Source organism: Dermacentor albipictus, unplaced genomic scaffold (genome assembly GCF_038994185.2).
Source record: "Dermacentor albipictus isolate Rhodes 1998 colony unplaced genomic scaffold, USDA_Dalb.pri_finalv2 scaffold_42, whole genome shotgun sequence".
Lineage (NCBI taxonomy): Eukaryota > Metazoa > Arthropoda > Arachnida > Ixodida > Ixodidae > Dermacentor > Dermacentor albipictus.
In genome coordinates, this window is record NW_027225596.1 from 1009067 (window position 1) to 1022423 (window position 13357).

General features: G+C 47.9%; 1 protein-coding gene across 2 annotated transcripts in view; it reads left to right on the forward strand.

Annotated features, from left to right (window-relative positions):
• The window catches only part of LOC139052884 (regucalcin-like), a 28090-nt gene extending 15260 nt beyond the window's left edge, over positions 1-12830 (forward strand). For both annotated transcript variants that reach the window (XM_070530030.1, XM_070530031.1), the window contains exons 3-6: positions 5051-5245; positions 7141-7350; positions 10517-10663; positions 12394-12830. In XM_070530030.1, the coding sequence (XP_070386131.1) occupies positions 5051-5245; positions 7141-7350; positions 10517-10663; positions 12394-12587 (746 nt within the window). In that variant the 3' untranslated portion in view covers positions 12588-12830. The remainder of the gene's footprint in view (positions 1-5050; positions 5246-7140; positions 7351-10516; positions 10664-12393) is intronic.
• The last annotated feature ends 527 nt before the right edge of the window (positions 12831-13357 follow it).

A 13357-nucleotide genomic window follows, 5' to 3' on the forward strand; every position in this document is an offset into this window, starting at 1 on the left:
CTTTACCGCGGCAAGCACATGCTTCTTGTTCCTTCTTATATCTCGAATTATATCTCGCTACCGATCTCGCGTCGAAAAGTAATGAGCTTCCCTTTCAGTTATCATAAATTGTTTCTTTCCTGATTTAGTTTTTTTTCCTCTGAAGTAGTTACTCATTGCAGGTTTCTTTTCCATTGCCGCCACCCATGATAGTATTTCAATCTCTCTAACTTTCCGCTTGACGTTCTTTGTTGCTGTGTTGCCCACCCTACAGGCCGCATACATGCTGGTAAGCTTGCTAGTTCTTTTCCTCCACTGTGAATCAATGTTTTTCCTGTACAGATACCGCAACACTACCCCCGCCCATTTACTTTCTTCCATATGACGACTCCATATTACGACGCCAAGCGGCACATGGCCCCATGGCACAGTGGCGCTACCGCAAAGTCTGCCCGTGGCCTCGGAGACGAGAAGTCAGGCGCGCTGGGGCTTGCGAAACCTGGGAATTGTTCTCACGACTCGCCGTACACTCAGTAACCCCACGTTGCCGAGAGGTTCATTGAAAAGTGACACATACCTAGTATATTCATAGGCAAGCTCCCTGAAACATTGGCGTGAAAGGCATTCATGGAAAAGCGGTAGATACCCAGGGTATTTGTGACGCAGCCTGATAATGCGTCGGGTTGCTGTACTCGAGGATCCCATGTGACGTCTGTTTGATTCCGCTCGCCATCGGATAAATTTAAGGTATCTTTTTAGTGATTGTAGAGCGGCACATTCCCAGTGACACATACCTAGTTACGCAAGTTGGCGTCAAAGATGTACATTGAAGAGCGGCACAAACATACTTGCACATACCCCGTGACCAAAATTGGCATCAAAAGTGGTGCATTGCAGACCACAACAGACCAAGGGTCACACACCCTGTACTCCTAGACTGCGTCAAAAACTTTCCTCGAACAGCGCTAGCAACCCAGGCCCGCGTCTACTGTGGCCCATGCCTGCGTGAGAGAGGTTCGTCCAACGCGACACTTATGTGTCACCTAAGTCGGTGCGATGGTTGGCTTAGAACCCTGTTACGTCCGTACAGACAGTCCTTTGGGCTACCCATGTGACCATTGACTACCCCATCAACTAGGTAGGCGGGAACACGGTTACATACATACATACATACATACATACATACATACATACATACATACATACATACATACATACATACATACATACGTACGTACGTACGTACGTACGTACATACGTACAGTCGACCAAAAAAGTTTACGGACCACGGGGTCTCAGAAAATGCTAAATATACGAGCAGCCTTTAAAAGTAGCCACTAAAACCGTACATCACAATGTTGTTCGCATATACCAGTAAAGGCTGGAAATGGGAATACCAGGCTGCATTTGGAGGCTGCGAAGATATTCCGCTTTTTGTCAGGTCTCTTGGTCCGTAAACTTTTTTGGTCGACTGTACATACATACATACATACATACATACATACATACATACATACATACATACATACATACATACATACATACATACATAAATTGATAGCCTCCGGGAAATGCGTGAAGTATCCTAAGAATGCTGATATATTAAATGTTAGAGAACAATTGCGATAACGATCAGACTGTTCTTATCGCACGTTTGACGCCAGCGATCGCTGGCGTCAAACGTACATGTCTTTGCCATGTCTCGACGCGGCTGGCGTTAGGGACTTGCGTCTTAACCACGTCCTGATGTGGCCGGCGTTACCGGCATGCCGGACAGCAGCAGTCGCAGCAGCCCACAGCAGCAGCAGCAGTGGAAAAATCGAGGGAAGAGGCAAAAAAACCTTCGCCTTAAAAAGGGACACTATCAGCACCTTTTGAAGGCGATACTGAACTTTATACAAGGTACAAGATATTATACTATTCAATATCAAAACTCAGTGTGCTCTGTTTTCATTTGAACCATATTACATTTCTGAATATAATTTTTTTTGCGTAAACTACACCAGGATTAGACCTGCTAGACCTCAATACCCTAGAACATATAGGGTGTCCCACTTGGGCCAAACAATAAAAAATATGCATGTGCTGCACAGCTGGCAAATCCAAGGTAATGTTTGCCGTCGCTTGTAGACACTCGGACTATTATTTTTCTTCATTCCGCCTCATTAGATATTTTGTCTGAATTAATAAATAACTTCTCAATTATTATAATGAGATTAGAAGTGTAAATTAGGAAATTGTAGAGTAACATGAAAAACTCCCGATACAGCTTTTCGTTGCTCAATACATGCTTCATAAAAGTGTTTTCCGTGCCTGAAAGATTGTCCGCAAATAGACGCGAAATTGCCGCGCGACTGGCTTAGCACTTAGCGTGTATTCGGTGGCTTCTTTCACCCTCGGAAAAGCACTTTTATGTAGCACGTATTGAGGAACAGATAGCCTTATCGGGAGTTTCTCATGTTGCTCTACATTTTTATTGACACTTTTTATATAATTATATTAAATAAGAAGTTGATGAATTAAGACTAATTATCTAATCAGGCGGAATGCAAAAAATTATCCGAGTCTCTCCATGTCATGGCAAACAACGTTGGTTCTGCCCAGCTACGCAGCAATTACATATTTTTAATGTTTGGCCCAAGTTTTGTAAGGCGCCGTGTATAGTGTCAAGCCTGTGAGCACAATAAATAATTTATTATAATATATTTACTGCTGCCAGTTGTACCGTGTTGCGACGTCACGACATAGTACGTGTTCGCGTGGGAGCAGCACTCTCGCTCCTGCTCGCTCAGTCGATCCTTGTGTTGCTGGTAGTGTCAGGACTAGGGGCTCAATCCCATCGCTCGTAACCCGTTGTCAAGACTGGAGCACGGCATGAATTCGAAGGTAGCTGGCCCATGCCGTCGTCCCACTTATCCACGCAGAGGACGTTGATGAAGGAACGGACTGCTTCTCATCGAGAACGAGGAAAAAGGGTTTATTTACAGTATTTACATGCAGTTCATCAGTCTAGCATGACTGCGAGAGAAAGTACGTCAGCCTAACACGACTGCTTGAGAGATTGTCTCGGTCTAACATGACCGCTTAAGAAAGTGTGGCGGCTTATAAGCTCTCGGTCCTCCTTGATTCCAAGGGGACGGAAAACGTTCGTCGAGGCATTGTAAACAGGCCGCCTCTGCCCGGGACGGGTTACACAAACACACACACACACAAACACACACACACACACACACACACATACACACAGACAGGTACAATGGTCCGGAGCCGACGTCAGAAGGGCTTCGTAGAACTCGGAGCCGACCCGGGTAGCGAGCCCGGGTAGCACTTTGTGTTGCGTCTTGGTCGGCGCGTGGGAAGCAGCCTTCGTCGGCGTTCTCGCGGCAGCTCGCCCACTCATAGCGGAACAGGGCGGCGTTGTGTTGCGCACAAAGCCTGCTTCGTCCAACTGCTTCAGTGACAACGGCGACGAGGCTAGAGCGTAACGGTGGCGGTTTCAGCACAAAGCCTGCTTCGTCGAACGCATACTAGCAGAAGCGACGGAGAGTGGAAGATGCGCCTATTGTTCCCGACACAAAGCCGACATAGTCACGCCATGGCTTGAGGTTGGTGGCAGAATTCCAAGATGAGGTTGCCACTGCTGGCGTAAATGGCTGGCAAACTTGCACTGCAGCTGGCCGTTCTTAACAGTAGTTATGAGGGCCTATGTAGAAGCAGAGCGGATGACCGATCGAGCCGGAACAAGGCTCAAAGCGCCGAAACGTCCTACTACCACGTGGCGTCATACTGTGTCGTAACGTCAAGAGTCAGTAAAAGCGAAACCCGAAACTGACTGTAGAAAAGCTACTGTAACAAATTATGTAGGGTGCTGTGAGGCGTAACACTATCCTTCTCTGTGGTTTACAGGTACTGGACGTTCATTTGAAGCACCCAAAAGAAAAGAAGACGAAGAGTCAAAAATATTATGCCCCTATCCCTTAAACGCGCTTGTTCTAAAGGGGTGGGTGGGAGTAACAAACTTCGGTCCGCAGACGGTGCATTTTCCACTGCTGGCGTACAAATTTGACGGGCGCTAATTTGCGAATGTTAGTTGTTGAGGATATTAGACTGCGGCCCAGAAGACCAAGCGTTTTGCGAGCCGTAGCAAAGAGAGAGAGAGGGAGGTGATAAGGGAAGCGTAGGAAGGGTAACCAGCCCGAGCCACCCGGTAGGCTACCCTGCACTTGGGAAAGGGCGAGGGTACTGAAAGATGATAAGGAAGTGAGAAGTACCCGCTCTGCACTGCTACGCATTCAATCAAGCGTCCGTCATTGCATCAATCACAGTGGTCATAAAGGCTGGGGCGTTTCAAGACACGTATAGCAGCGCTTTTGTGACTTTGTCAATCGCAGACACACGAGGCCATGGTCCCAAGGTCTTCTGTGAAACGCCTGCCGTCTGAGTGCCCTAAAGCTGCTCGAAGAGCAACCCTCTCATCTTCGCATGTTAGGCAGTCGCTAAGTAGATACTTGATCGTTTCTTCTACACCACGCGTGTCACAATTGACGTTGTCTGACATCCAATCAGGAATCAGTAGGTGTTCATGAAAGAAACTCTTAGTCGCAGGCATTTCAAGATATGGAATGGGATAAAACCGTTTTGTTTAAGCTTTAGGGAACTCTATCCGTTCCCGAAGCCAATCTGTCCTAATCGGCGTATATTTTCGCCTATCTATTCAAATTGTAGAACTTAATAGGGAATGCAAGGCGTATGAGCATATTGGGTAATTATGTGTATTGTTTTACGCTTTGTTGCTCTTGTACACTGTCTGGCCACAGGATTGCTGCGCGCGAGAAGCCTATTGACGCTGCTACTCTAAATCTCTCAATTTCCGTTACTTTGCTTATTTTGCTTTCTGAAAATGGTAATACAAAATTTTGCTTCCGCCATAGTCGGAGCTATTTGCGTAATCTCACTTTCCCCTGTAATCCAACACGCAACCTGCTCGATCGATACGAGAAGCTCCTCAGCCGCCGAGTCACCAGGGATGATGATTCGTTCTGAACGGCACGCGTCTCGCATCGTCTCGCAGAAGGTGACCTGGGCAACGTCATCCCTTTCGCGCAAGATAACCGCCAGTTGGCGCTCTGCATGGAGCACGGCCTGTACCGGCTCGACCTGGACACGCACCAGAAGGAGCTACTGGTCGAGATGCTCGACCCCCAATCGACGGTGAAGTCCCGGCTCAATGACGGCAAGTGTGACGCCCTGGGACGCCTCTGGACTGGTGAGGAAAGGCTATCGCTGTCCTTGAGTTGGCTCGCGACACGCTGTTGCGCGTTTCACAACATCTAATCAGGCCATTTCCAAAGGGTTGCTTTTGTTTCTGATGAGTGTTAAACAGAAGTTACGGTGATTGTACGGTTGTGAGGTCAGAAACACAGTTCTTGGTTTTCGTTGTAGTTGCTGCCTTGAAGATTAAGGCACACGCCCAAATAGACCAAAAAGTAGGGAAGAGGGGCAAGGACAGGAACGGAATAGAATGCAAGTTTTGATGCAAAGGCGAATGACCGCCGTTTATAACTTGTCGCCAGCAAAATCCGGGAGAGTTCAAATCGAAAGCTTCGCTTTAATATAATCGCGCAAATACAACCCCTGTTGAAGAAACAGTGCAATAATCAAATGGTCAGCTAAATGCCTCCGCACCCGCCGTGGTGGCTTAGTGCCTATGGCGTTGCGCGCTAGACACGAGTTCGCGAGTTCGAATCCCGCCTGCGGTGACCTACGGAGCCGAAATGCAAATATGCTCGTTAGGCACAAGTTAATGTACCTCACGGGGTCGACATTGATCCGTAGCTTCCCATTGCTGCGTGCATCTTAATCATGGGGTTTTCCACGTAAAATTGCATAATTATTTTTTTAACGGCGCTACTTCTTATTCTATCTTAGCGCTCTTTCTCCACCATGTAATATAACCAACCAGCTGACACATGCACCCAACTCGTGTTGGAAGCAGGTTATGTGTCCCGTTGCCACATGTGTCCGCGATGCGTTCTCGATGTGCTCCTTGCATCGGCGAAGGCCTGTACGCCTCGCCCTGCCTCGCCTTCTCAGCGCGCCGCGTTTCCTGCGCCTCCTCTCCTCAGCAGCCATGCAGGATGACACAAGGCTAAGAGGGACCGTCGGGTGACGGTCTTGAAGTCTGTTCACAAGATAATATAAAGGAATCACTCGCAGGTGATACGCCCACACCATGCGATAGGCAAACTGAATTTATAGGGCCGAGGAGGTCTGCGTCTGCTGCTGTTTGTCTCGCTGGTTGGTTGGCTGTGGCCTCCAAGCCGGCCCTGGTCGACCAGCGCCCATTTGATGCCCTGGCCCTGCGGGCCGTGCAGGCCAGCAGGTTCCTGGAATAAGGGACTCTCCCAGCTCGAATGACAAGTTTCAAATGACGTTCATTCACCGTCAACGTAGCGCCGAGCGCACTGATATTGCGGAGTCTATGCGGGAGAGTAGAAGCGAGAGTGATGGAGTGGCGAAGGTCAATCGACACTACGGCGTCACTAAAAGCTACCATGAACCACGCAATGCCTCGAAAGATACGGGAACATTGGAGGATTTAGTTCTCAAGAGCCGAAGTGCAGGTAGGCTCAGAACGGAGTAGAGATGGCTGCATAGGTTTCCTCATCCAGGCTAGTTGCCTAACATCATGCTCACTCCACCAGTCGCATTAGGTTCTCGTCTTAAAGCCACGGGGAAGCTGGCGTAGTAGCAGCTAGTAGCATTGAGCAGGGATTGCTGGAGCTTCTGAAATCGACTACCCTAAGCGACCGATTGAAAGCGTAATGGTCAGCCCCGCGCATGCGCAGTATACTATTGCTCGCCTTTCTTATGATTCGCCTTCTGTCTCCGCTGCGATACAGTATCCACGTCACCGTGTCACGCATGCGCCGTGACAGCTCAATGGATATGGCGCTGCGCATTCGATCCCGGACCAAGGCGGCCGCATTTCGTTGGGCGCGAAATTCAAAAATTCGATTGTCTATACTTAGATTTAGGTGCACGTTGAAGAATCCTGGGTGATCAAAATTGATCCGGAGCCCCTGACTACGGCGCGTAGCTCATAATCGCATCGTGGTTTTGGCACTTAAGGCCTCAGAACTTAAATATTTTCACTTGCAGGGTCGATGCCCTCCACAGGGTTGCTGAACCTGATACCAGAGAAGAACAACTTCTGGTGTTACTCGAAGGGAACGCTGAAGCACAAGTTGAGCGGGGTGACCTTATCCAACGGCATCACGTGGACAAAGGACAACAAGGTCATGTTCTACAACGACTCGGTGCCCGGACTGATCTACGCCTTCGATTTCGACATTGCCGCGGGCGACGTCAGTGAGTATGCTGATCGTGCCACTCGCGATCTATTCACTTCATGGCAGCTTTTGAGAGAGACACTCGCTAAAGACTTGAGCCAACGTAAGCTGGTGTATTATATAAAATCTGTTGTGTCATCAATCCGTTTAATACCTCCAAGAGTAATGATCTTTACGGTTGCTACAGTGTCGTCGTTGGCACGATTACATAGAGGTTGTTTGTCGAAAGGCAAAAGTATGTAGAGTGAGGGGTGTCAGGCAAGCAGTCGTCACACTTTTGGGTGCCAGCCTTTTGGGGAAGTCCCATTGGAAGTGTGCCTTTCCATCGACGTGCTCAAAACAAAGACTGACAGCTAGAGGAGGGCGGCCGCGAAATCTGAGCAGGCCAGTTTTTTTTTCGGCCACAAAAGGAAGGTCACACAAGTTTTCCCGAGCTTACGGTTGTTAGAACACAGAGAACGTGCCTGATGGCTTGCTTGTAAAGGTACATTCACTTGAAGGGATGAATTTCTGGTTAAACACGATACCATCGCATTTATTCACGACAGGAAAATTAGGAACAGAGACTGCAGCTGCTGTACTATTGCTACCGCATTTACTCGACGCTGCGCCACAGTAGACAATACCCACAACACCCAAACGTCATACAGTGCGTGTAGTTCACGCATCTTACAATATAGTTCGTATTATTTACGTATCGGAGGAAGTGGTGCTAACGCAGTTATATCCCCTTCACTTTGGATACAAAATACCAATCTTTAGCTTGCAAGCAGCAGCTCATTCGCCCGCCTGTGGAGTCGTAAACCCTTACCTGGTGTTTTGTGATGGCTTTAGGTAATTCTTTGTAGCTGCATCGAAGGCACAGCCACTCAGTTTTCCCTTTACGCGAAGTGCAAATAAACAAACGCTGTGCAAACGACCGACATTAGTTGACCTCGTGTCGTTCAGCGAAGCACTGGCGAGTGTGATCAACCGAGTCGTTGAGGCAGGGACGCAAACCGACTGATAACATCACAACAGTTGTAATGCCCACCTCCGGCCTTTGTCGACTAGTCCTTACGACCTAATGTTCTAAACATTAATTCGCTTGTAATTATTGTTATAAAGTTGTGCAGAAACCATACACGACGATTTCCAATGTAAGCAAATGGCCGAACACTTCTAGAAAGCTTTTCTCTTTATTAAAGGAACGACGCGCTTGATGGCGCATTTTTTTTTCTTTTTACAGTCAGGCTATTTGGGTAGCTCTGGTTGTTTCCTCACGTAATTAGTCAACAGGGATAGCGCAAGTAGTCACACGCAACCTCGTGTTTTGTGTGTTCCGCCGGAACTACAGGTTCGGGTTATCGGCGACTTCGTGAAATCCAAATTATTCTGGCGTGTCAGGTGCACGAGTCACGAACAACTACTCCGAAGGCACGCAACTTCACAACAGAGGATAAATAACACCTTGCAGGAGCCTACGATCTTCGTCCGGGCACTACTGCTCGGACCAGATTCATACAATCTGTACAAAGCCTCTGACACGGTTATCTAGAGCGCTGTAGCGCTGCGCTACAGGGAAAAGAAAGCGTAATATCACCAAAAGTTCAAGGCAGATGATGCCTTGAACTTTTGAAGATGCAGTACTCCCGACTGCGTTGTTTTCGGTTCGTAATGCTCACGCTTAACGTAAATAAAAAATACATTCTTGTCATCAGTTAGATAGGAAACAAGAACCGTTCTTCAGCCGTGCCGGTCCTCCACCACATCTTCACAACCGTATTGCATAGTCCGTGAATATAGTTCCGTTATAACCTTTTTATTATACTTGGCAAACGCCTGGCAATAGTGTTCGAATGAGCCTCTTAAACATAGCACCAGAAAATATTAACATTTATTGTGTGTGTGTGTGTGTCTATGTGTGTGTGTGTGTGTGTGTCTCTGTGTGTGTGTGTGTGTCTGTGTGTGTCTGTGTGTGTGCGCGTCTGTGTCTGTACGTGCGTCTGTGCATGCGTGCGTGTGTGTCTGTGTGTGTGTGTCTGTGTGTGTGTATGCGTCTGTGTGTGTCTGTGTCTGTGTGTGCGTGCGTCTGTGTGTGTCTGTGTCAGTGTGTGTCTGTGTCTGTGTGTGTCTGCGTCTGTGTGTGCGTGCGTCTCTGTGTGTCTGTGTCGGTGTGTGTCTGTGTCTCTGTGTGTCTGCGTCTGTGTGCGCGTGTGTGTCTGTGTGCGTGCGTGTGTGTGTGTGTCTGTGTGTCTGTGTGTGCGTCTGTGTCTGTGAGTGCGTGTGTGTGTGTGTGTCTGTGTGTGTGTGTCTGTGCGTGCGTCTCTGCGTGCGTGCGTGTGTGTCTCTGTGTGTGTGTCTGTGTGTGTGTCTGTGTGTGTGTGTATGCGTCTGTGTGTGTCTGTGTCAGTGTGTGTCTGTGTCTGTGTGTGCGTGCGTCTGTGTGTGTCTGTGTCAGTGTTTGTCTGTGTCTGTGTGTGTCTGCGTCTGTGTGTGCGTGCGTCTGTGTGTGTCTGTGTCTCTGTGTGTCTGCGTCTGTGTGCGCGTGTGTGTCTGTGTGCGTGCGTGTGTGTGTGTGTCTGTGTGTCTGTGTGTGCGTCTGTGTCTGTGAGTGCGTGTGTGTGTGTGTGTCTGTGTCTGTGTGTGTGTGTCTGTGCGTGCGTCTCTGCGTGCGTGCGTGTGTGTCTCTGTGTGTGTGTCTGTGTGTGTCTGTGTGTGTGTGTGGGTCCGTGCGTCTGTGTCTGTGCGTGCGTCTGTGCGTGTGTGTGTGTGTGTGTGTGTGTGTGTGTGTGTGCGTGTGTGTGTGTTAAACGTTTTGTTAGAGGAGCAAAATATGCGAAACTTGTGGTTTCAGGGCGCCAAGCTTCTAGCGGAGTGTGCACAAGGCTCTTACCCAGTTCCCTAACCTCCGAGTTTTAAAACGATGCACTGTAGCTGACGGTGCGTGCAAGTTTATACCAATAAACTACGGAGGCGACTGACCTTCCGACCTCTCGTGTATTTGTTTACAAGGCTATCCCTGAGGGTGTTATTGCCGTTGGCCGCCCAGTTGGCGGATAAGAAACGCCCTATTAAGCAAAGTCGTACGTAAGCCTAAGAGCAAGCAAAGGGCTAGCAAATTCTCGCGTTGTATACCTGTTGGTATGAAGACTAGCAAATTCGAGACTCTCTCTTCAGAAAAAAACCGGCCCGTGTCCGTACAGGCAACCGGCGAGTGCTGGCCGACTTCCGCACGACGCCTGGCTACGAGGACCTGGGCCTTCCGGACGGCATGACCATCGACGTCAACGACAAGATCTGGGTGGCGTGCTTCGAAGGCAGCGCGGTGGTGCAGATTGACCCAGAGACCGGTGGGGCTTTCCTCCTTCGCGGAGCGCCACAATTTACGGGGCCCATGTGCCCACCTTGAGATTAGCCCACGGAAAATACAAGTAGACAATAGGGGAGGGCCCCTGGTAAATGAACAGCGAAAGTTCGTGTGAACGGCGCAATACGGTAGGCGCACACTAGTGTCTGCGAATTCTTGCTTGTACTTGGAATTCAATTCGATGCAGTTGGAAATAAGTAGAAGTAAGTACCTGCAGTCGAAACATGCTTGCGTTTTGAGAAATTTAGAATCATGATCCAACCGTGGTACGAGTTGGCACTTTCATCGTGGTTATTCTTCAATGATATTTGGTCAGACACATCTGCGGTACTCTAGAAAGAAAAGCCCTCCGTATAAAGCTTGATTTCTTTAGAATCTGCAGAGACCAATTTCGCTTACATAATTTACAAACAGCATTAACTGACCTGTAGTTGATCCAGTATTGATCCTAGCGGTACTCCCAGATTGGCAAAATATTATGTAAGGTACTCGAGGCCATTATGTTATTGGGTGCGGTGGTCAGATATGTATTCAAATTAGGACCAGGAAGCTTTTGACTCTTCCTTTGTTTGACTCGTTGACAAAAGAAGTTCGACACTTCCTTTGGTACCTAACTGGGTCCGTTAAACTCCTTTTGCCATCAATGCAGCGTTTCCTCACAAATAGTCCGTGCCGAGTTGTTCTGAAACAGCGCTAAAAGCTTTTTTATGCGTTCGTGCCTTTCTAAACGTAAATGAGTGTTTCGGTCGTCTGAGGGTCTGCGCTCATAAAAACGGCCGGAAGCTGAAAAAACGAGAATCGTTCGTACGTTCGATGCTTACCCCTCTGACTTAATTGTTTCAAGACGAGAGCTGCTGAGAGGGAAGGAGAGCGTATGCTGCGTGTAGGCATGCCTTTCCATGCATGCCGATCCATGCCAATGACATGGCGAACCGTCTAAGCATTACTATAGGGACTAGTCTGCGTTATTGACTAGGTACGCGTTCCTGGATATCGAGAGCCAATCTCAAAAAGGCCGCCGAAATGATGGCTCAACTTTGCTCTCGAGGTGCGATAGATACAAGCAAAAATCTGAAACAGCATTCACTTTCCGTGAAAGACGGCAGCGATGTAAACGCAACCACGTGTTGGCGTGTCGTGGGGTATCGGAGCACAACCATGTAGGTACACAACGTTTCTGTTTCATCCTGGTTCCTGAAATTGTCAGAAATCTGATCACAAACTGCTTATAAGAAGAAAGAAGTGTATACATATTTAGGATTACGTCGGTAGGGACTACGTGTTTAGAGATTCGGAGGTAGCTTGGCTCTTACTAAGGCATCGCGCGCTTGCGTCTTTCCAGTGCTCATAGGCATCATAGAGGCCACTTTTCTTGCCGATATAGCCTGCGTTGTGCGTTGATGGACACATACACAAGTTTTGTAGCGAACAAAGGAAGCAACTAAGCTTTCCAATGTTTCCACCAGGAACAACCAGTAAGTTTGATTGAGAGTGCGAAAACGTTGGTCGACAGTCTCATAATCTGTAGACAGTTTGCGAACTGTAGTAGTCAGCAGGAATCGTCTGTAGCTGTTCTATAGATCTATCAATATATGGTTGCAGGCTTTCATAAATTTGTCGCAAAAGTATATACCAGGTGACACTAGTGCCCGTAACCCTTCTTCGACGTCACTGTACAGCTCACGCTTACTCATTTTTTTTTTCTCTCGGCAGCTAAGATCCTGACCAAGATAAGCTTTCCAGCCAAGTGCACCACGTCGTGCTGCTTTGGAGGCGAGAACTACGACGTGCTCTACGTCACGACAGCCAGTTTTCTCCCGGACACCACTAGGGCCGAGGATGGCCTACTCTTCAAAGTTACCGAGCTGGGAGCAAAGGGCAAGGCAGCGTACGAGTTTGGCGGTTAGACCATAGCCGTGCTAGGCGTGCCGATAGACGCCGCTGCGGCGTCGAAGCGACGGGTAGGCGCTGTACTGGTTAGACGCCCGAACAACGCGCAGCATGTTTCTTCTTTTAACGCGACAGCGTTAAGGAGCTCACGTCGCAAAAAATCCGGTGTCGTCGGCGTCGGTGTCGGCGGCGTTGGCCGTGAGTGATAAATCCCAGCAGGCACTTCATGAATAAAAATGGCTTTTTTGTGTGGATTTCAATTATAGAATTCATTTATGTTTACCGTTTTACTTATTTCCCAGGCTCGGGAAGTTGTACCTACAGATTCATAGTCAATCTGTATTACTTTTGTATAATTTATGTATTTCTTTTGTATTTCGCACAACTAATCCACTATTTTATTTGGATGATATGTTTACCTCCGTACAGCAAAAGTAAGATTGATTTGTTATAATGTCACCAATGTATTTCATATTATGTACCACTGTGCCGAATGTCAATATGAGCGAGAATGAACGAGAAGAAAGGGGAGTTAACCGAGGGGCCCGATTTTTATCAGTCATAAGAAGTCAACAAACACAGACACCAAAGACAACATAGGAGAAATTACTTGTGCTTAAGAAATGAAATAAAGATGCGATAAATTAATGGAAATGAAAGTGGATGAAAAAACAACTTGGCGCAGGTGGGGAATGATCCCACCTGCGGCAATGCGAAAATTGTGGGATCGTTACCACCTGCGGCAAGTTCTCTTAATTTATCGTTTCTTTATTTCTTTTATTAAGCA